The 26,010-nt window shown below is 30.8% G+C and overlaps 1 protein-coding gene and 1 long non-coding RNA gene across 2 annotated transcripts in view; both read left to right on the top strand.

Moving 5' to 3' along the window:
• The first annotated feature begins 10,712 nt into the window (after positions 1 to 10,712).
• LOC134681970 (uncharacterized) lies at positions 10,713 to 14,777 on the top strand. Its single transcript, XR_010100736.1, has 3 exons — positions 10,713 to 10,798; positions 12,672 to 12,773; positions 14,675 to 14,777. It is a non-coding gene; the product is annotated as an uncharacterized LOC134681970 (long non-coding RNA).
• Positions 14,778 to 21,356: 6,579 nt separating this feature from the next.
• LOC134727742 (uncharacterized) overlaps positions 21,357 to 26,010 on the top strand; it is a 74,298-nt gene continuing 69,644 nt past the window's right edge. Inside the window, exons 1-2 of the mRNA XM_063592129.1 lie at positions 21,357 to 21,371; positions 22,965 to 23,066. Of these exons, the coding sequence (XP_063448199.1) occupies positions 21,357 to 21,371; positions 22,965 to 23,066 (117 nt within the window). The remainder of the gene's footprint in view (positions 21,372 to 22,964; positions 23,067 to 26,010) is intronic.

The following is a 26,010-nucleotide window of genomic DNA, read 5'->3' as shown; positions in this document are numbered from 1 at the left end:
AAAAATAATGATCAGCAATCATGAAATGACCATAACTTCTTTTTTTAATTTCAATTTTCTTTTCAATTAAACTAATGGGCATTAAGATAATGATTGGCACTATTTTCTGTAGAGAAAAAAAATGGCCATTAATGCTATCAACAATATCAAACTAATGACTATTAGTATAAATCAATGCAATGTCATGACCAGTCTATATCCTGTTTATATTTAAATGGCTATTATTTAGAACACTACCTTAATGAATGTCCATTACTGTACATGATTTATATATTTATGCCAGTTACTTAGCATGCTTTATATAGTAATGCCCATTACCTGCAATTATTTAAATGTTTATGCCATTACTTGACATTATTTATATAGTAATACCCATTACTTGACATGATTTATATAGTAATGCCTAATACATAACAATAACATGATTTGCACATCAATTTCCCTTAACAAACCCGATTTATATATACGTACATGTAATAATGCACATACACATGACATACATGCATGATGTCTTTCTAATTTGACAAAAAAAGTATGTTTGTCAAAGCTGCATGTGCAGCTTCCCTTAATAGAAGAATTGCCACCATTTTGTTCTGCTATTTGTCTTTCTTAAATTTGTAATTTAAATTTATTTTTGCAGGATTCACCTTTTTTGCAAATAAAGATATACAATATTTTTGGCATGAGTAAAAGGAAAATAACAAAAATACCTAAATTCAAGGAAATTCAGATCGGAAAGTCCATTATCAAATGGCAAAATCTCAAGCACAAACACATCAAACGAATGGGAAACAACTGTCATAGTCCTGATTTGGAACAGACATTGCCTTAGGTTGAAATGGCGGAATAAACCTGATTTCATTGCCAGCTGCACCTCTCACTTGTAAGACAGTACAGTTTTATCGTGTCCAGTATTACAATGAAAACTTTTAATTGACATTTCATTGTATCTAAGTAATAACCACTTAAGTTTTCATTTTTTTTATAAAAAACATCCAATTCAAAAATAATGGAGCTTTGACAAACCCGAATATATATATTTATAATTCAGAAATATGTTTCTGCAATGAAATGCAGGGTTTATTTCCTGCAACTATCTAATTCAAGGGAGGATTTGTTCTACCCTCTTTCGTATGAAACCAACTGGCCCGTATTCTGTATAGTGGTATTACACAATAATGTAAATTGTATATGTTCTTTTTAGATTACGTTTAAAATATTAGAATAAATCTACTAGTGTCAGGCACTGCAATTTAAAAATGAAAATCCAAAATGAATGATAACAACTTTTTGGGATTCGAGCGTCACTGATGAGTCCTCTGCAGACGAAAAGCTCGTCTGGCGTAAATAGAGAATTTAATCCTGTTACATGTATATATGATGATTGTGTATACCATTCTTTCAGTAAATAAATATATCGACGTTTTGCTACAATTTACATTTGTCATGTTTGTTCATACAATTTATTATTTGCTCCTTATGACAAATCGAATTAACTGTGTTTAAGACGTAGAGAATTAATTACGCCTCATTTGCAAGACTTTAGATTAAACAACACGAACCCCGCAATACATTAAAGAGGTTTCCAGATTTGCTACGTATCAGGTACGGTTGGTACGTAACACAACCGTTTGTGCTGTTTGGGAGGTTTCATTTTATGCATGAGATTATTGTTTGTATCATAATGAAAATAGAGAAACAAAATTTCAAATTAGTGATAAAAATCTTAATCTTTTATTTTATTACGATTTCACTGCTTCTAGAAAACCTTGCTCGTGATTGTATACGATAACATTTATTTTGTGCACAATCGAATTAATCAAACAGTCCTTACTGGAACTGGGTTGCCTCGACCTTTATATTCTAAATATAGATTTGCGTTTCTGTATGGCTATGTTTTTGTTTTCTGTATATTAGAAAATGATTAGAATAAAAAAAAAATCGAATACTTAAATATAAATTGGAATAATTAGAAATTACTTATTTATAATATCTTACTTGTACCTTACTGGTGTCGTTAATGACTACATAGACGGATCCATGGGAAGGGGGGCGTGGGGCCCGCCCCCTATTCGTGACAAAAATTTGGTTGAATATATAGGGAATCACTGACGCATGGATGGACCCCCCCCCCCCCCCATTATGAAAAGTTCTGGATGCGTCACTGAACTAGTACACGTGCTAATGGCAAAAATTAGTTCAAAATTGTGTTGATTTCTCATTCAAATATTTTTTTCATCAATTAAGCTATCTTTTCGATCATTTGAGCAACATTTTTTCATAAAACGCAACACACATTGATAAACTGTAGATCTATCTTTTTCCTTATATTTTGTCACTGAAATTTTAATAAAATTGTTGACTATATTGATTACTTAAAGAATGAATATAAATTTTATGACACTAACGAAAACAATTTTTTGAGTCGAAATATTTATCATCACGATGTTACTTAATCATGTTAGCTTATTATTATTATGTCACTATATATTGTTATTACATTAATATTTGTACAATTGCGTATTGCACGTGCCTGCGAGTAGTATAATATAATCTACGAGGGATAATGTTAAACCAATATCCATCCATTAATCCTTTTGTCGTACAGCATTGCCAAAAACTTTCATACAACACAGCGCATTTTGTTCACTGATGACTGCAATAATTTGACGTTATATTTACACTTAGTCTAATGCAATATGAATATGTCTTTCTAACTCTTCGTATTAATGTTCTACGGAAAATACTATGTTGCTATATAATGTCTTTTGCACCATTTACAACTGATTTATGGACTCAAAATTAACGGATCATTTTCATCGGTTGGTAAATGTTTCTCTCTCGGCTTACTGCGAAAAAGATATATAAACAGTTGTGTTTTAAAATAGAGCATGTTTCTAAAATTTAAAGAGAATATTTATTTTATGAGTTTTTTTTTTTTATAAAGAACAAATTTAAGCCCGACGGTAAAGATAATTGTCCAAAAAGGAAGGATGCCAAGTAAATACGACTCTATGCATAACTGTTCAAATTGAAGATGTAAACGACCTTGTATTTTTTTATAACTTCATTCCGGACGTCTGATTTTTTTTTTATCTTTATTCAATTCTTCAACATATATATACAACAGATATATTACACATTTCACAAAATTATTACAAGGCAATGTTATTAAGTATAATGACATACATAATCAAACGTTTTGACACCTTCGGTTTCTTGTAACAGAGTATTATTTTTGAAAAAGTATGTCTCCCTGGACTTTCGTTTTTTTTAAATCTTAATTCTATGGTCCCTGGCATGTGTATTAGGCTTCACGCGTGTAAACTGAACAAAGATTTGGTTTTATATTAATTTTGTCATTTTTCTTTTGTTATTAAGGTCAATTTATTTTGTTCAAATACATTTTATTTGATCATGTTTTCTAAAAACTTAACAAAATAAATACAAAACTTTAACATTTTATAATGATACAAACAGTTATTGCAAACACAATTTATAAAGTTTTAAATTTGTTTTGTAATTTAGCTCCTTTTTATCTATGTAGTTTCACGGGGAAATAACTCTTAACTATAAACCTTTCGTACTAACGGTTACTTGCAACGGTTGCTTGAAAGCCTAATCGAGTGCACACACTATTGTTTCCTACGATTACAAGCAGAAACCACATGAAATTGATCCCAAATTACAGCTAAAAATTCTCAAAACAGTTCTGCATATGATTCCTAAAACATTTGTTGATTTAAAGTGTAAACATCAATAATTTTCAAAAGTTAAATGGCGGCTCCCACTTAGTACTACGGTTGGTACGGTAGCAAATCTGGAAACCTCTAGTAGGTGACAAGTTATATCGGTAATATATATACATTGGCTTTGCTATTATATATAGCATGTTTAATAGAACACTAAACAACCAGTGAGTAAACTATAGGTTGGGTATTATTTACTGACTTGTAACATAGACTAAGTCAATAACTACAAACACCATCACCAAAATAAAGTAACCAACAATATCAAAGTCCTGTTTTATAAACATAAGTGGGTAAAATGATAATCCTTGTTGAAAGCCATTGCTTTAATTCAGTAGTGTGAATTTATTTGTTTTCCAATATACAATAAATCATATTCCTACACAAAGGACATTCTTGATAAATTAGAAAAGTCTACAAATATTTGAAGAGAGTTTTATTACAAAGCTGTTTTATTCTGGTTTACAACCAATTATTTACTGTCAAGTTACGTTCATACGCAATGGACACAAAGTGTTAAAAACATGATTGTGAGAAAAAAAAACGCCTCATGTTATTACTATTCTAGATTTACCTTCATCGGGAAAGGTCAATCCCAGACACAATGTATAGATACCTGAACATTTGAGGAGTTATAATAAAATAAATTATACAATGAAAACAAACTCATTTCACATGTATCAAAATTTTTATTTTCGAATGGACAAAATTGACAATGTTTTACTACAAAGCTGTGTCATGAAAAATACTGAGAAGGAAAACATTGAGATTTTTATTGTAAACTGATCAATTAATAATGTAAAGTCGTATGGTGATTTTAAAGAAATTTGTTTACATATCGACAATACAATTCAGTTTTAAAATGCTGACGTTATATTCAATTTTGATACCTTTTAGAAGAAATAAAGACATAAGACTGTTTTTTTGAACAATGTAAATAAAATTGAGAATGGAAATGGGGAATGTGTCAAAGAGACAACAACCCGACCAAATAAAAAAACAACAGCAGAAGGTCACCATGAGGTCTTCAATGTAGCGAGAAATTCCCGCACCCGGAGGCGTCCTTTAGCTGGCCACTAAACAAATATATACTAGTTCAGTGATAATGAACGCCATACTAAATTCCAAATTGTACACAAGAAACTAAAATTAAAATAATACAAGACTAACAAAGGCCAGAGGCTCCTGACTTGGGACAGGCGCAAAAATGCGGCAGGGTTAAACAGGTTTGTGAGATCTCAACCCTCCCCCTTTACCTCTAACCAATGCAGAATAGTAAACGCATAACAATACGCACATTAAAATTCAGCTCAAGAGAAGTCCGAGTCCGATGTCAGAAGATGTAACCAAAGAAAACAAACAAAATGACAATAATACATAAATAACAACAGACTACTAGCAGTTAACTGACATGCCAGCTCCAGACTCCAATTAAAATGACTGAAAGATTATGATTTCATCATATGAACATCAGGCACAATCCTTTCCGTTAGGGGTTTAGTATCATATCATCATATAGAACATATATCATCAAGAACATAACCCGTGTCATGCCAACAACTGCTTTTAGAATAAATGGGTTTAGTTCCAACGCAAAGACCTTTATCAGTGACTCAATATTAACGCCAAAATATGCAATCTTTAATGACTTGACAACAGTATCTGTATTATACCCCTTCTTAATAAGTCTATTCAAAGGTTTTGTAAGTTTCTGAGGTGAACACTGACACTTTTGTGCTTTATAAAGAATATTCCCATAAAAAGTGGATGTGAAATACCTGAACGTATAAAAAGTCTCCATGTTGAGCTATATTTTCGAATTATGTCTTTATACCGATGATAAAAATTAGTAAATGTTTTGACTAGTTTGTGATATCGAAAACCCTGGTGTTATAATTTTTCAATAATACATTAATTGCTCTCGCTAAAATCAAAAACATTGTTACATACACGAGCGAATCGTACAAGTTGAGATATATAAACACCGTAAGATGGTGACAAGGGAACGTCACCATCTAAAAACGGATATTTAACGATAGGAAATGAAAAATCATCCCTTTTATCATAAATTTTAGTATTCAGCTTTCCGTTGGTGATATAGATATCAAAATCGAGGAAAGGGCAGTGGTCATTGTTAGTATTAGCTTTATTTAAAGTAAGTTCAGCAGGATAAATTTCATTTATATACATACTGAAGTCGTCATTATTGAGAGCCAAAATATCATCCAAATATCTAAAAGTATTATTAAATTTGTTTATCAGATGTTGTTTTGATGGGTCTTTCCTTATTTTTGTCATAAATTGTAACTCATAACAATACAAAAAGAGGTCCGCAATAAGTGGTGCACAGTAAGTCCACATTGGAATTCCGATAATCTGACGATATACGGAATCCCCAAAGCGAACAAAAATGTTATCTAGTAAAAATTCAAGGGCATATATAGTATCAAAGCATATCCAATTAACATAGTTTTTTTGTTTATTGCTACTAAAAAATGACCTAAAAGAGTTTGAAAATATATATTCACATTCTGATTTTTTGAATGCCCATTTAATTAGATGTGTAATTTTTTCTTAATGAGAATATGAGGCAATGTGGTATACAGGGTAGAAAAATCAAAACTTTGAACAGATTCAAAATCTCCAATATAAGCATGCAATTTATCAAGTACTTCCAACGAGTTCTTGACACTCCAAAAGTAATTTATTCCACTATTTTCGAAGGCCTTATTTGAACAACTTATTATAAGGTTTTTAATTGTACCAAATGTGCTGGTAAGAAGAATAGACAATTAAGTAGTTGAACAATGGCTTGAAGACGAAATAAATCTATGTTTGTAAGGGGTTTTGTGTAGCTTCGGAAGCCAATACATAGTTGAGACTTTCATTGTATTTGGCTCTGCTTGTAAAGCGGTGGCTAAAAGTTTATGTTTGTTACAGATTTCGTTTTCTGAAAACATAACGAATAGAGCATGGTTTACATACACACGTTGTTAACCTAGTACCAGCTTACAGTTTCAGAGGTTTTGTGATTATTATAAAATAACGCCATCGTTTTGTTTCTTTAAAGTCGTCTATTTTTTTTATTTTTTTGCATATTTACTATGAAAATCAGAATATTTCTCTTTTTAGTCCGGGAACAATACCTTTCACTCAGCTGTTAAATTTGGACATTTAGAAATAGTCCAGATGTTATTAGATAGAACAGATATAGATCCAAACAAAGTAAATGAGGTATGGAATGTAGTTCTTATTAATATAGTTAACCTTTGTTTTTAGGCAAATACAACCATCATTAGCAATGTATATATAATGTTGTTTTAAAAACAATTGTACACACCTTTCAAATTTACTGAAATATTCAAAGGAAAAAAGGAAAAACGCAACAAAACAAATATAATAATAAGATATACGTGCTGTCGGTTTAATCACAATGAGCTTGAAAAGGGCGGATTTTTGAAGTATTTATTTAACATTTATTGCTTAAAAGTTATTGTCTTTGATTTTTTCCTCGTTTTACATTATTTTTCTACAGGTCATTAAGAACAAACTATTTAAATTCCATTAAATTTGAATTTATAAACCATAAACAAACTATTTAATCTCATGAATCCATTAAAATTACCAATAATATTGTGTCGGAAAATAAATAAGGGTCTTGTAAAAGATGTCATTTAAATAAAAATTTATGATAAGCAATAATGAAATTACAATGACTTTTTCATTAATTTGAATGAAATAATTTTCTTTTAAATAAATTAAAGGGCATTAAGATACTAATTGGCACTTTTTTCTGTAGAGAAAAAGAAATGGCCATTCATGATATCAACAATATCAACAAATGGCAAATAATTTAAATCAATTCAATGTCTTAACCAATCTACATGTATAGCCTGTTTATATTTAAATGGCCATTATTTAGAACAATACCTTTATAACGGTCCATTACGTTACATGCTTTATATAGTAATGCCCATTACCAGCCATACTTTAAATGTTAATGCCCATTACTTGACATTATTTTATAGTAATGGCCATTACATAACAATAGCATGATTGTAGAAATGAACCAAAAAAAAGTAGGTTAATTATTGGTAGTGTACTGTATATTCTTTGAGACCGTCAGCTGACTTCTTATAGGAATTATTGCCCTTAGAGGACGAATGTTATAAAACAAAAGTCTTCATGTTTATATTTTTCGTGAACACTATATAATAGAAAGGTAAGCCCTTACATGTATATGGAAAAAGTTTAAACATGACAAAGTCTACATATAAGTCAACTGGTCTAAAATCGTCAGATGTATTCTTATAGGAGTTATCCCCTTAAAAAACTAGTTTTACTAATCTTCTTTCCTTTTCGACTTTTACATTGAAAACTATAATAGAGAGTATGAACTTTATAATGCAAACATGTTCAACATGCCAGATCTATCAACATGACTGAGATTGTCAGACGAGAATGATTGCCCTTTCATAATGGTTTTTAACAAGAAATCGTTGGTCGACTGTTTATGATAGTAATTGTTCTTAAAAAAAACGATATATCCCAATAATTGGCATTGTTGTCTTTTATCTTGAATACATGATAGATAGATCAAAATTTGAATAGCAAAACTTCTCAGTAAGATAAGATCTACAGATAAGTGAGCATTGTCCAAACTGTCAGTCAACTCTTTTACCAATTTTGCATTTTGGGGACAATTTTGGTGGATATTCATAAACTGCAAAACGAAAGAATGATAAGCTAGATAAGATTGACAGATTATCGGTCCACAATGACACAATAGGACACAACATTTGATGCTCCATGTATACAGTGCGGGCATATGTCGATGCAGGATAGCAATCTTGATCATTTTCTTTATAAATCGGTTTGTATCATCAGTTCTAATTAATTCTGCCTATTTGTAAGCAGCTTTATATGAATAAACACAGTTTCACCAGTTTTAAGTGACAGGTAACAGTGTCTTACAGTAACAAGTTTTCCCACCCTATGTCTTAAGAGTCATAAATATGTATCATTCGTTATCAGTGATGTCAGGTTTGGCCATCCTACTTTAATTATGTTTGAAATTCAATAAACAACCCTATATTTCTTAACATTTTTTAGAAAATATCATGTAAACATTAAATATCTGAATTCCAATTTCTATTCATATATTTGATCTGAATATTTTAAGAAATATGTTAAATATTTATACTTCAATAAAAAAAAATATAAAAAAAAACCACACAGACTTTTTAACATTTGTGAATATAAATGTAAATATAATACTATTTTAGTTAATACTTGTTTTTCTTTGTTTCTGATGTAATCCACATGTAATATTGTATATCAGTACAATCTTTGATTTTGACGTTGAAACTTATTACGTATTTAACATTATTTATTCACAAAAAAAACGATATTTATGAAAAAAGTGTTATTCATTTCAAATTATAATTGAATTGCTGTGTTATTTACCCTACTGATCATGCTTATTGCAAAAAAAGTTGAATCTTCTAATCATGCTTTAAACATAGTAAACATTTAATTACAGATCAATGGCGACACTCCTTTACATACAATTGTTACAGATCGATACGAGATGTTTCCAAAATATGAACCAATATACGATGGCGAGGTAGGGCTCGTATTCATATTTCGACTTCGGTCTCAAGTAATTAATTAGTTTAACTTCTCTATGAGGGGCGAAGCTAGCTTGTAATATCTCCGTATAAAGAAGCAAACCATATACCAACATACCATAGATAGCCAGTGACCTTGACCCTAGTATATAAGCACCTGTTCCATAATAACTTGTCATTATTTAATAACAATCAACCAACTCGCTTTGCGGTCCGTATAGCTTTTGAAAGAATTATTTCAACTTGACTATATGGAAACTTTTGTTCGAAAACTTACTTTTTAGAGCATTCTTCTATCAAGGCAATCATAATAGGAAACCCAATGGAATATGAAGTTTTACGAAAGTAGTAGCTTTTCACTTTCTCCTAAGAAGTGTCTGTATGAAGTTAGCTTCATATTAATAATGGATTGACTGTTTCGTCCAATATGATTTTTGGTGAAAAACAAGTCGTCAGACGTAACAGATATGTCGTTGATAAAATAATCAAGAATCATTACGATGACTGTTATAGAACATTGTTTGATAAAACCAGAGTGCTTTCTTTTATTAGTTGCATCTAAACAACGTATTTAGAGGTTCATACAAACTTGTATGGCACTTTTAGATCGAATTCATATTGAAAAACCGTTCATTAAGTGTGAACGACTGAATCTAATGTTGCTGGTTTTATTATCTCCTGTCCTACTTTTGTATATTTAAATTTGATGAAAATTATTTCTCAAGTCAACATTTTGATTGTATATATGAATCAGAAATGTAATACTATTTACTTGATTCACGATCACATATGAAATACAGGGTTACTAAGGAAATATAAACACATAAGTAAACAAAAAAACGCGTCACAACAAAAAGAAAAATGACAACAATTTGGATTATTTAAACATGTTTAAACACACAAGATTCTTACTTAATGCCAATTCATTATTTCAGATGATTGGAATTTACAAAAAGATAAAATATCCCCGAATTAACAAGTTCGCTACGTGTATTGCAGTCAAGATTATTTTTTTTTTCGTAATCAAATTATTGCTTGAAAGTTTTTAATTTTTATACTTGTAAAACTCTTTATTCAGTCCGGTAACATTTCCTTACACGTAGCTATCATTGTGGACATCTAGCGAATTTTTATTATATATAACAGTTATATTTCCAAAGATAAATAATGTATATCATTTTAAAAGTAATCAGGATTGTAAACAGTTGTTCAATCAAATATATGTCTTCCCATTAGTGTTATAAGAATATATATACACCTGCTCAACATACTTTAATGTTCACTCATTTTTTGTTCCTTTTCTTTGAACATCTTAACATTTTTTTGTAGGATAACTATGATTCAAATTTGCACAACAGATTAACAATAATCAAAGTGTTATTAGCAAGAACAACTATAGATCTTACAAGAGTATATAAGGTATGAAATATATGAAATGTATTACTTGTTAAGATTTGCAACCATTGCTTAATCAGCTCATATAACCATCCAACTTAATGTTCACACACCAACTATTGTACCCACCTTACTTATACACTTATAATTAGTTTCAAAGGTTTAGAAGGCACTCAAGCTGCTCAGTCTTAAATTTCTATGACGTGTTGTGTAATCTTTCGTTGATTTAAAATTGTTGCCTTTGTACACACGATTTATCTTAGAATTTATGGTTGTTCCTTTGGTGTCTTCTACCTTGCTGTTTGCTGTTTGCTATTTTTGTTACATTGACAAGCCTATCAAGGAAAAACAACTATACCTGTCTCATGACACTCTTATTTGATACAGGGAATGTAAACGAAAATGAAAAACGAATTGTAGTAATTTTATATCTATATTTAAATCGATAAAAAATTTACAATCTTATTTAGAAAAGACTAAAAGTGTGAAATAAACTTAACATTTTGTTTTTAATTTCACGTATCCATTCTGCTTGCAAAAATACAGTTAATTAATGAACCGAATTGGGAGTAGCGATATTTGATATTCAGATGTAAGCTGTTAAAATTAATAGCACAATACTCCGAAAGTATAATGAATGTGTATAGAATTAAAGTATTGAAACACGGCAGAATCTTCTTATTCATTAATCAGCAGAAAAGTAAATATATATAAACTATTTAAACATTAACTTTTGGAAATCGAACGTTTTCTTAAAGCCGAATTTAATATTTCAATACAATGAGATCACGTGTGGACATCCATGATACGACTTTGAAACCCTCAAATATGGCTTAAATATCTAGAAGTGGCAGTCCGACGACAAACAGACACCGTATTGTACATTGTAGATGGCTAATTCGGACTTATGAAATTGTGCTGGTAAATATATATAAAAAATTAGTAAGATGCTAAGGCTTTGAACCGGAATTATGACAAGATATTCATGTTTACTCTCATTTCATTTTGTATCTGAATCATATATTTCAAACTAAATATTCATCCCGTTGTGATATTTTCCAAGTAAAATGTATATGCTGTGTACAAGTTGTAATATTGTACAAATTATATTTGTTCAAGTTCTCAGAGTATTACTAACCGCTTTACACACGTGGATGATGCAAGCAAACATTATTTTGTTTCTCATATGTCTGTCATATTTACACAACTATATGATATAGTCTTCTACTGAGCATTGATATAAAAACATTATTAGAACATAAAAATACTTTTTATGGATATGATTTTGGTATATGGAGGAAAATAAAACTATAATTTAAGGTGGTACCTAACACTACAGGGAGATAACTCTGTAAAATCAGCTGAACGTTTTAATTACGTTGCCTTTTTAAGAGAATATTAAGCTTATCAATGATCAAAATAAGTGTTTGTCAAACTTCTATATCACCGGTGTAATTTTTCTGACAAAACGCTTGGTACAATTTTTTTTATTTTTTTTTTTATTTTTATTTACTTTGACAAAGTTTTATGAAAATTAAACGAGCCAAATTAATTTTAGTGAAAGTGTTGGGTACCACCTTAAACCATTCAGGTATCCTCATTTCCAGTTTTAGGACAATGAGAATGGCGCTAAATGTTAGGTTGAAGTATATAGATTTGAATTTTAGACATTTTACTGAAACATTTTAAAAGACAAACTTGTATCACCTATTGCAAGAAGGTAGGTGTAAAATTTTTTTAACTTGTACAAAAACCCTGTAGAAATTATAATTTGTACAAACTTACATCTTGTACACAACATATACACATTTTTGCCTGGGGAATGTGATGTGATGTTGAATTCTCAGCGGCATTGTAAATCTTTATGTACTGTGAGGAATCAAACCTTTGTTTTCAGAACGATGACATTCTTTTACACGCTGCTGTTCTTGGAGGAAATATCGAATTAGTCAAATTGTTATTAGAAAGAACAATTCAAGATCCTACTGAAAAAAATCAGGTATGAGGTATTATTTGCCTGGATTGAATTATCATTCTGATTAAACGTTTATGAATACACAAAACTTGATGATGTCCAAATAAACATACCATTTTAATACATATAATTTGTGTACCACACTTCTCAATATACTTAATACTACATTGGTATTTCATTTGATTGTCGAATTATCTTGTTTGTTTCTTCATGATCTTTCAGATGTCATCTCTTAACTTAATTAAAACAAAAGAATGGGCCACGAGACCATTTTTAAAGTTACAGTTTTTGCAATATTTTCACAGATTTTGTATACATTATACTTAAGAAAAAACTGTTTTGTAAGATAAACATACAATTCAACAAAACAAAAATTTAAAAACATAAAATATGAAAAGATAGCTCGTAAAATACAGTGTAGTCTTTCGAAAAATGAAACTATAAAATGAGGTCACGAGACCGTTATGCTCATATTAACGTATTTTGATTTTATGATTGATACTGAATTCTTCTCTTTCACCCTCGACAAGGTTTTCAACAGATTAACGTATGAATTCATTAGAATATAATCCATTTCAAGTCGAACTTCTCTTTTGTAGATACCAACACTGATAAATAATATGCCCAATTTTTCTGACAATTAACTTTATTTAGTAATGATTTATTAATTTTACCATTATTTATTTGGAGCTGTAAGGACTTGGTTTCTTGTGTTTGTTTGAAAAGCCTAGATTTGCCTCATTTGCAAAAGGGTTATTATAGGAAGAGGTCATATTTTGAAATATATTACCACAAATAATGTCAGTATTTAGATTCCTGTTATGTGTTTAATCGTCAAATTGCTGCTTTTCTCACATCATGAACTTTATACTCATTTAAACAAATGTTGAATTCAGGATGAATACACCATCAATATTCTGCATGTAACAAGAACTGCCTTGTTAAAAATTTGTTTGTTTATTGGTTAAGACGTAAGCCATATTCCAAAACAAACAAACATATTTGTCTCTGGTATATTTAAGATACGTTTGGAACAACATTTTTACCCATGTCATTAATGTCTCTCCTAATCTAAATTTTAAGAAACAATTTTAACAACTATTTTATTCAATAACAATATATCCATTGCCACTGCGCCCTATCAAATGAATTGTGTTAATCTGAAAATAACATTGAATTTAATGCATTAATTATTGGAATATTTTATGACCTTGTAAATTATTGCGCCCACTTCTATACGTTATGATTCAAAACAATTATTTTGGGTAGTACACATTGTAACCTTCTCACAAATACTTTGGATATGCATATCTATATATAGGTCGCCAATTTGTATGTACATGTCCTCTTCATTTCAATGTATAAACAAAAGCATTATAACACCTACATACTACGAGTCACAGAACCAACTTTAAGATATGTATATGCATGGTAATAAACAGAATAAAGTTCTTGTATCGGAAAGAAAATCACAAAATTCATTATGTTATATGCTTTAAAACTGTCTAAATGCATGATCATGAATCACGTGAAACATTATGCGTATCTAGTTACTGGTTGAAAATTTAAATATGCCATTAGTATAAGGAATATCTATTTTTTTTCATATTTATATTGTAATACTGTGGAAAATAAACACCATATGATAATTGAAAGTAAAATGAAATAAGTTCAAAACGTTTCTTTCGTGAACATAAAATTTGAATCAAATACACAAGGATATTATTAAGAATTGTATGTTGTTGGTGTGATGCAGAAGATGGAAAAAGTATATATTTGTTGATCATAATATCATATCTACACTCGTGTCTACCTTCATTGAATATGAATGCAAAACGTCTAAATAAGCTTTTTTTTTTTTAATTTACAGCAGCGTTTCAAAACTTTACATGAGTGCTGTGAACAATGAAACCTTTCTTTTTAAGGGCAATGACACTGTTTTACATTCTGCTGTTCTTGGAGGAGATTTCGAAATAGTCAAATTGTTATTAGAGAGAACATGTATAGATCCGACTGAAAAAAATCAGGTATGAGATATCATAATTCCTAGGTTTTTAAACCTTTTTTAATTGTTATCTTAATTAAAGAAAGCCTAAGAAAAAATCCAAAGTAATTTCCAAATAAAAATGTAGTTTACATCATGCTTTTTGAAACATGAACTACAAAGGTATGGGTCACGAGTAATTTTCTCATCCTACGGTTTGTGCATAATTGTCAAATATTGTATATATTATACATAATAAGACCAGTTTTGTGAGGGAGGTAAACAAGTTTTAAGATACGATATGAGAAGATAGGTCTTATGATATGCTTTGAGAAATGAAAATAATAAAAGAAGTCACAAGACTCGTTTTAATACTACAGATACAAAATGGGTAAATTAGAAAACATTCCTTTATAAAGATTAGATTATCTGATTGATATCCCCTTATGGCAAATTAGGACAAAAATGAATTATGAAGCAATTGTGTTATATTTTTATACACAGTCGTATTAAAACACATACTTTTCTTCATTTAGATGAAAGTCTTACAAAAGAATTACTTTTGCATATCTAATTAAAGATCTATCTATTATTTTCTGCAATTTTACAAATCTAGGACAGCGGAAAACACCCGATCTTTTTTTATTTGTTTACATGGGTTTTTTTTGTGTACACACATTCAACAGGGATCCAAAAGGAGACTTGTTTTTAGAGTTATGGTCTCATTTGGTCTTCTTTCGAACGGCAAAAAAAAAAAACCTTGCCAGAGTGGGGAATATGTTTCGCTATTTTGATTGTACAAATTCACAGCCATGTCCTATCATAATGGAAACGATAAATCCGATGATTCGTGTTGAGAAAGAGCTACGTTCTCGGCATGTTAAACAGCGATTGTGTCATCTCTTTCAGGGTCCAGAAATGGCACGTAGCAATGCAACTTTAGTAGTAAATTTTCTGCCCCTATCAATAAATAAAGGCAGATGTGGTATGAGTGTCAAGCATACCATCATGTGGCAGTCCTAATTTCCCGACCTTTATCCCAATATCCCTGCAGCAATACCTTTCCATTTTATTTATTGATTGTTTGTTTTCCACCTGAATATGCAGGAAATATTTGCTCATGGACATAACGCAAACAACAATCAATGAATTATAAATCCAACTAGCACGAATACGACAAATGGAAAACTGAGTAAACATAATTTAATTTTGTTTTCTCAAATGTTCAGGGTATTCTTCAAATTGAAGTATATTAAAAAAAATGCACAAATAACAATGTTTAATATTTTACTTATGTTCGTGATTTACTGTAGTCAGCCCTTCAAAATAATGTGTGTTTACATCAATTAGCCAATGCACGATGGCAACTAATCGATCAATCTTTTTACTTGCATGACAAAGATAAATGACATGATGAGTAATTGACGAGTCAAACGTAAAGGAGTAACGACTAAACTCTGATTTTAGAAACGTCAAAATGCAAAGGATGGAATATGCCATTGAACATCAATACATTCTAAGAAATATTCGTATCATTGATAGTTATTGTTTTACTGATATGTTAAATACAGATAAATGATTGTAAAACAACGTACATTTACAGCAAAGTACGGTTTAAGTATAAGATGTACAATGTACACGAATTTAGGATCTTTAAGTAGCCGACGAAAGACCAAAATGTAAATAAATTAAAAGGCAACTACAAGCAAAAATGGTCCTTAACTTAACATTTTTTTTTAATGTCTAATGCGCTAGTCTCAACCAGATTTGATACTTATTAGTAGACGAGAAACAAAATAAAATAAAGGGACAATCAATCTTATATGTATAGAATAAACTGACAATGACAAAAACCCAAAACGACCAAAAGACAAGCTACAGTATGCAAAACAAATCATAGAAAACTAAAGACTGAGCAACACGAATCCAACCAAAGACAGGGAGTGATATCTTGTACTCTGGAAGTGTAATCGACTTTGCTCCACATATGGTATTCATCTTGTTGCTCATTACATTTCAAACCAGTGATAAGTCTAATTCGGTAGGTCACATTCCGGGAATTATGGGTACGACAATTGGAACATGTATGTTGTCATCTGTAAAACATATTTATCAACTTGTGATGGCATCCGTAAAATGTTTTAAATTTATTGCGGTGTTTACATAGTTATAGTTTTGTTATCATATACAATTTCTAGCTGATGTAAGTCTAATTGTATGTTATAGCTTTACGTTGTAGTTGTTGATAATTTGTTTTAATAATGGTTTGTTGTTATTCGATTTTGTATCACTGTAGCCTGTATGTTTGTCAAATGAGTATGTAAATGTTGTATGAAACATTACGCTTACTGTTCAACTTTAACCTATACATTTGATTGTTAACTCCTTGGTATCAAGGAGGTCGAAAAATTATACTTTGACTTTTTTATGAACCCAAAACTTGTGATGTCCGGACAAGAACACACAAGGTTGTCTACATACAAAAAGTCTATTTTAAATTATTCGTCAAGTGAATTTAACTAGAAGTGACCTATCGCATTACATTTATATATTTTCGAATTTAAAACACTCTACAGGTTTTTTCGTCTGTTTGGGAAAATTTATAGCTTGCTGTTCGGTGTGAGCCAGACCTACGTGTTGAAGGCCGTATTTTGACCTTATAGTAATTATATTTTGCACATTGTGACTTGGATGGAGATTTGTCTCACTTGCACTCATATCAAATCTTCTGAATTATATATTTCTCTTTTTCTTTCACTAGACAGCATATTTTGGAAATTAGTTTGCTCATCCTATCTAAAGGACTATTTACAAATTTTCATTGGTTTTTCATTAAACACATGTAAATATATTTGTATATATATGATTATGGGTTTTAATTGGAATTTGCTATCTTCTATGTAAAATGTTTTTTTTTAAATCCTGAGAAATGGTATCAACTGGACATAGTTGATAAATTGAGCGAGTAATACTCCTAAATATACAGTCCGCCAAAAGTTTAGCACCACCGAAATATAACTGGCAATATTTTCATAACTTTTGCGAAAAAAATATTTAATGTTTGGTGTTATGAATTACCTTCAACATACCCTAAGAAAATTCATTACGACCAAAAAGATTGAACTCCGATAAAGCAGTCAGGCAACCTCTTATAAAAGGTCATTTGCGCGATTACAAATACACTGTTTCTCCAGTTGGGCGTGTAAGTGTTCGTACATTGGCCAGTCGACTTCTCAGAGGCAACCGAAGAGCAAGTCTTGGTGTATAGAGACCTGTTCTTACAGGTAGGCACTCTACCGTCAGGTTTTGATGGGACAATGACTATCTTTGCTTGAACATAAGAAGCTGAGAAAACACTCATTGTTCAGATGGTAGCCAGTTTCTTTTACTGCCAGTTGACGCCATAATACGAATTTCGCGGGGAAACAAAACGGCCTATGACCAAAAAAATGTTTGCACAAGGACTGCATTCAGTGCTGGTGGTGTTCCAGTACGGGGTTGCTTCTTATACCCTTATTAGCTCGGTACGCATAGTCTGCAGGGTAACATAAACCGACAGACATACAGAGATTTGGTGCCTTAAAACATTGTAGTTCCTCATTTTAATAATCCCCCACTTGCGTCTACATTACCAAGACCCTTGAACATAGACGACAACGCTAGAACACATAGGGCAAGGATTTTAACACGGGTCCAAAGAGCAACAAGCCATTTACACCATGTTTTAGACTTCCATGTCCCGATACATAAACCCTATCAAACATGTCTGAGATGCCATTTGGCGGAAATCTCAATCACGGATATCCACCTTCACAATATGTTGTCGATTTAAAAGTGGCATTTGTTGTTTAAAGCAACAGATTATCCTAAACTAAAGCTTGGCGGCTTGCACCGAGAAGGTTACGTCGTGTTATGAAACTGTACCGGAAGCGAGGTTGTTACACATGCTATTGACTCAAATTTTGACATTAAATTTGCCAAACATACCAAAGCTCATGTGTTGAAAATTGTAATTGGGTGATCAATTGTTGTAAAAAAATAAAATCACAGTGAAACTTAAATTCTGTTTCTGAATTGTGTAATTTACACTCTTTCTTTGAACGGAAAACCTACATGCATAGAACCTCCATAAGTGACTAAAGTTACATTTCTGGTTTGTTTATGGTATACATTACCAAAATTGCTGTATGATTGTTTTCTTTTTTTCGTAGAATAATTCATTTTTTAAATTTGAAAAAAATTCTATGCAATAAAAATAGGTGGTGCTTAACTTTTGGCGGACTGTATAAATATATAAACTTCACTATGTGTTAAATGTTAACACTATTTTTATTATGAAATCAAATACATATTTTACAATATAAATCTAACAGAAACAAGCAGCAAATGGTTATATTACTTATATAACTTTTAATATGCAATCACTAGTAAACAAATTATAGAATGAAACAGATATTTTGATCTTGATATGATCTGAAAAGGTTATACAATAAATTGACTAAAACATGTTATGTCTTTCACTCGATTTTCAGATTAATTGACTGCGATGAATTCAGTACTGTTCAGTGTCATTAAGTATATTGTTGATATGTAAAGCTAAATAGCAATAACTGAACAGAATGACCACATCTAAATTCCCGGCTAGCGAATGGTCTGAACAGTACGTACCGTATATACCGCAGTTGATACGTTTGAAGGTTTACTGAAAAACTGAAAATAATGTTATCTTTAATTTTTAAGTCTGTTAAGAGCATTTCAGATCAAAATGACCGTTTCAGAGTGAAATCTTTACTGGCGTCTTATAGTCTGTATTCCAGAGCATTATAGGATGCCAATGTTTGATTGCATAGGCATAATAAGCATACAATATTTGTCTTGAAATCATCTTAATCGTCTGAATAAAATAAATCATATTATATTATATAAAACTGTTTAAATGCCTACCTATAATACTTGCTCTTTTATGCATTTTCTTTTAAGTATGTATATGCTTCATGATACATTGAGAATTGATGATAAATTTCAATCATTTGTTGTGTCATTATGGATATTGCATTATCTGTAATATATATCTGCAACATTGATATTGCAAGTAACTGTACCTTTCAGTTGTACAACACATAGTGCTGGTAGTAAAACCTAGGTCTTTATATTGTATAAGATCATTCAATTGCCTTTCTTTGTTCTACACGCTGTGGTATTAAAGTATATTTTACCCGACCATGTTTCATTGCATTGAAAATTAAATCATGAATCGTGTACTGCAAACTATTTAAACACACTGCCTGGCCATAAATAACAAGGATTTCCTATCAAGTCTACCTTAGGTTCGTTATACTGCTCGACCACTTTTCATATCTTCATTTTTACAATAGCTGAAAAAGATAAGCAATATTACCAAAGTCACATTTTAACGCATAACACTGACAACGCCATAACAAAAATATGAAAAACGACAAAACGAACAGCCTTCAATACACTACAAGAAAATTCACCAGCTCACCAGCGTGGTCAAATGATCAAACAGATCTAGTATCCACTCTACTCCGTCCCTCCATCTGAAAAAATAACACTTTCATCAATGTTGAATTTCAGAGAGTAGTCAATTTTTAATTCTGTCATGTAGCCCTTCTTGTTTGGCAATAGTTGGAAATTTTACAACACTTGTTGTATAATGACAAGTTTTCTCTGCTCGTATGAAAGGGAATTACTTGATATTTGGTTTTCATCCTGATATTGTTATTACGGTTTTAGTGTGTCAGTAACTTTCACATTTTCCGTGAAGCCACTTCGTATTTGCTGATGGTTTTTTTTAATAATTTTACAGCACCCATGGTACCTCGAAAATGTTAATCAAACTTTTCTTGGCTCCCATTAAAGGGATGGTTGTAACATATGGTCTGGAAATAATCTGTTATACTCCGGTCTACATGTTACACTTACATCACGAGTTGGTTGACCGTTATCGAATAACCGTTTCACAGATGATATCGGATATCTTCCTATCGTCGTAAAGACAATCCCTTCCCCTTTCATGAATGTGACCTACCGAATTCAACTATTTACCGGATTTGTTATAACATGAGCAACATGTCGGGTGCCACATGAGGAGCAGGATCTGCTTACCATTCCAGAGCACCTTAGATCACCCCAAGTTTTTGATGGGGTTCGTGTTGCTTATTTCTGAGTTTTATATGTTGTGTTATGTGTACTGTTGTGTGTCTGTTTGTCTTTTTTATTTTTAGCCATCGCGCGTCGTCAGTTTATTTTCGATTTATGAGTGTGACTGTTCCACTGGTATCTTTCGTCCCTTTTTTCCATCCATCAATTTCATTCAGTGACGCAGATCCAGACGCAGTTTTGGTATATTTTTTTACTGCGTTTCTCTCAGTTTAAGTTTGTTACCCCGATTTTGTTTTTTGTCTATAGATTTAAGAGTTTTATACAGCGGCATACTGCTGTTGCCCTTATTTATATATAGCACCTAGCGTGTTGTTCATGTTGGTACCTATTCGGTGATAAGTCAGCTTCGGGAATGTCACTTTCGCGAAAAAGAGGACGGGATTGAATATATCCATGTTTATGTGTGAAGCAGATATTCAAAAGTGGTTAACCAACTCTTGATGGCGTCCAAAAAGGTTTGCGATGGAATAATTTCGTCTTTCCAATTTGAATCGTTCGTTTATTAGCTTACTCCTAATCATCGAGTACTCCAAACATTGCAATGTTTATAAATATCAAGAAATCTAATGCCATAGTTAATGTTTTGGCATTTTGAACCCACATTTTGTTTATCAATATTTCTATTTAAGGATGTATTCTTCTGACTTTTCAGTCTCGTTCTGTCTCGTTGAAATCTCGTTCCTGAATTATTTCCAAAACATGTAATATAAGTGAAAAACATCAATGAATTTTTAAAATAATATAATCAAACATAACCTTGTGAAAAAATTGTGTATTTACAATGAATGGTTTTTGAGAAATCCAGATTTGAAATTTTAAGACCAATCAAGTCAGTATTTTTAGCCAAAATTTTGAGAAAATGGGTTAGGGATACAAAAAATGATTTTACAAGAATCATGTGCATCCCATATCATTTTGGTCTTTTTAAATTTCTTAGATATGTATTTTTTCAATCATTTATAACAAAAAAGTGGAAATAATATGCATTTTGTTCTTAGAATTGAGAAAAATCATAAAATTACCAAATTGACAGCATGGTAAATTTTACACAAAAAAGCATCAAAATATGATAAAACTTTCTTATATTAACACCTACCTATAGTTTTTTTAAGTAGAATTTATTCAGATTGGTCCACTTCATCTTTATAGAAAGTATGAAAAAAAGTGTAATTGTGGAACTGTGATTTTTTTCACGATAATAGCACAAAAATAGGTAAAAATCGATGAAAAATGGGAAAATCATCAGAATTGGGCATTTTCAAAGGGCCGTAGCAAAAAAAGAAGTGCACCACCATATGATTTTTTCTTCACTAATTATTTTGCAGCAGTCTTATAAACCCAAAAATCAGGTTAAGAAAAAAAGTTTAATTCTAGAAATTTTTGGCTTCTCAGAGGTGTACATTCTTTAAAAGATGTATGTTTTGTCAATAAATAAAGCGTGTCTTTTTATTCATTTGCAAACAGTTTAGCATAAATTTGTATATGCATTTAAAATAAATAGCCTTTCGTTCATTTCATATTGGTTTTTTTTTTCAATATGAAGTGTCTGAAATAGCACTAACAGCATTTATTGAAAAGTAAATTGCCATACTGATGATTTATTGTGTATATTAATTGTTTTCTGTCTTCAGTAAAGTGTTGTCATTTAATGTTACAAATTGAAAGTTTTAGAGGTTAGTGTTGTTCATTATTTTTGTAGTTTTTTTTCTATGGTGTTGTCGGTTTTAGGTCGACTTATGAAGCCACAATTGCTGGTATAAAACTTGTTTTCATTAGTGTGAGTGTATAATAACAATCTCGTCATAGATACTAGGACTACATTTTATATGTACGCGAAACGGGCGTTTCGTTCACAAAAGACTAATCAGTGACGCTCGAATCCAAAAAAGTTTTAAAAAAGCTAAATAAAGTACGAAGTTGACGAGCATTGAGATCCACTACACTTAGATTGTATCAAGTTGCAGAAGAAGTTATCAAAGGAGGGACTTCTATGCGAACATTTCAAGATACATGTAAGTACTGTGAACTAATTAACTTTTCTGTTTCAGGACGGTGACACTCTTTTACATTTAGCTGTTCAAAGAAAAAATATAGAATTAGTCAAATTGTTATTAGAAAGAACAACCATAGATCCAGCGGAAAAAAATAAGGTATGAAGTGTTATATTTGCTAAAATAGCCAACAGTTTGCAGTCGGTAATAGTACTTTATTATAGGAAAGACAATTCAAACTGAATGTCCACAGAGTATTGCCAATATAATCAGAATCTCTAATATACTTAAAAATATCAATATGTAACGCATACGCTATGTATTAAAACAAGAAGAATTATAACGTATGAATATCGGGTCAACTTGTCTGTTTCTTCCAGATAGTTGTTTTTACTTGGATGACCTTATTTGTCTAGTTTAATTCCCTTCGTCTTATTATTCTTAAAACAATAAGAATGAATAAACTAACAGGGTATACAAAGTGCAAAATCAGATATTTCATTTTCACTGTCATTTGCCAGTATTACTATTGTAGAATTTAGGATGATTGGAAAAAAGGTGTTTTGTTCCTTTTTGAAAATACAAAATAGTTTATTTCAATCATTTTTGTTTTGATTGTTTTGTTTAAAAACTGATGACCACACAAGATGACTATTGTTTATGCGCAACAACTAACGCAACTTAGTAGTGACTTAAAAGCTCTGTGACGTTGTTTCTAGCAATGAGAAAACGTCGAATTATAACGTCCTATTTCGCGTTTTTCACGGATTCCAACATGGTGTACGCTTACAAATACGTCTCCCAAATAAAGAAAAATTAAGCGATGCGCTGATATCTTGTGGCAATTTAACACAAATGGACACAAAAGATACTACACTATATTTTGTTCTAATAAAAATAATGAAATATAAATTTTGATCTCGACTTTTTTTAGCGCCGATCTGCATTTTTTTTTTTATTATTTTTTCACATGCGTAGATTTTATCTTATATTTGCGCCGATCTGCATTTCATTTTTTTTATTCGTTCACTTGTGTAGATTTTGTTTTCCATTTGCGCCGATTGTGTACAGGTTACCGGGGTAATTAGAATGGTAAAAGTTATTCTTATGTCCAATTGATGTTTTCTGGTCTATGCGCCCGTTTGTTCGTTCGTCCGTCCATCCCGCTTTAGGTTAAAGTTTTTGGTCAAGGTAGTTTTTGATGAAGTTGAAGTCCTATCAAATTAAAACTTAGTACACATGTTCCCTATGATTCGATCCTTCTAATTTTAATATCAATTTTTCAAAAAATTCAAAAATTGAGTATTCAGAAGATCAGGCCGATAAAAAATTATTCCTAGAAGTTTTGACATATTGGAAACGTATGCATGTAACTGATGTCTTGATGATTTTCGTACAATAATGTCCGATCTTGCAATGAAGTTAAGATTTATTTACTAGTATACTACTTATTTGAAAAAAATCTTAAAATAAAAATAAAATTATGTCAAACGGTCATTGTTGTTTGTCATTTGTTTCGTTTCAAATTGTCTTATTATTAATAAGAAGAAATGATGAACAATTTACCTGATCTGACTGAAAATTACAGCTAGTTTCCTAATGTATGTAGATCAACACTTTGGTTAGCTTGCCTGCTTCGTTTGTATATTTTGTATAATAATATTTTGATAATGTCCAATTGAATCTAAATATCATATATACAGGTTTACATACCTTTATTTGAAGATGTCAATCTTAATTACAAAGCTTGAATAAACATTCATACAAACAAAGCAAGGAAGCTTACAAAAGTTTTACCCTACATACATTAGGAGATTAGCTGTATGGCAAAACATATTAATACAAATAATACTCAGGGAATATGAATTAAAATCATTTTTTTTTTGTGTTTAAAACTAAATTGTTGTAAATTTAACTTATGACAAAACCAATTGTTCCTAAAATAATATCCAACATAAAATATCTCCCTTTCATTTGGGCTAGCTACCGGAAAGATTCGGAAAAAATATTTCGATTTTCAATGCCGGCAACAACCTTGACTTTGTTTTAATTTCCAAAATTAGCAATTTAGATTTATAATAATTTTTCCTGTTGGAGAAATCTTACTTTGTAGTTCTCAACAGAAAAATATTTCTTAATTAATTTTTTAATAAAAACTTGTTTGTGTTTTATATTTAGTGTCTCGTTTATTCAAAACACGTCAGGTTGTAATAACAGGGTTGTATTTTATGATAGATGTATCACGTTTTAGAATCAAAAACTTTAATTCATATATTATACCTATAATTTTAATTTTCTTATATCTTAAATATTCAGAAATAATGAATTCACAAACAAGATGGAATAATGTCTATACGTTCGTCTTAATCGAGAAAAAATAATAGTATGAAGAAGTCCGTCCGTGCTTTTGTATGTCCATCTGTCAACAGTAGCAAATGCGTTCGTTACGGCAAACTTCTGAAATTGACGCGAAAAAAACCACACACATCTAGTCTGATATCGTCAAACACTCTGTAGTAAGCCAGTGCCATCTTTCATTGTTTTCAATAATTTTGCTAATGAGGGGCAGCGGACAAAGATAGACTTTCCTAACCAAAGCGGCGTGAAATGTTATTTTAAATTTTTTCCATTCCGGATGGTGTTTCTGAAGGTTACTATTGTGCGGCAACACCATCATAAGATCTGATACTGACACATGCATTTAATCTCTTGTATTGCCGGATAATAAAGTAGGTGACTATATTTGTTATTCTTGGAAATTCAAATGTTGGTTTTGAACGTCTAATTTGCGATTTTTTCCAAATAGTGCGCCAGCAAGGAAAGTTTGTACTATGACGTCAGATGCAATTTTCTGAAGAAAGACAACTCTATTCTTCCAAACAAATGAGAAAAATACATGAAAATTACTCAAAACTTTTTTGAAAGGTCGGTGACATACACTTTTTTTTGCTTTATTTTGAAGAGTACCCAATGTCATGGCACTTTCTTTCTTGAAATTGTTATGAAGAAATCACTGGTAGATTCTTTAATTTTTAATACTGGAAATGTTTTTCATTTTTCCATTTTATTTTTGGCAGGAATGAAATAAATCATATTTTTAAAG

Source organism: Mytilus trossulus, chromosome 8, assembly GCF_036588685.1.
Source record: "Mytilus trossulus isolate FHL-02 chromosome 8, PNRI_Mtr1.1.1.hap1, whole genome shotgun sequence".
Taxonomy (NCBI): Eukaryota; Metazoa; Mollusca; class Bivalvia; order Mytilida; family Mytilidae; genus Mytilus; species Mytilus trossulus.
The sequence above is the reverse complement of the archived record's forward strand: the minus strand, read 5'-3'. Positions and strand labels throughout refer to the sequence as shown.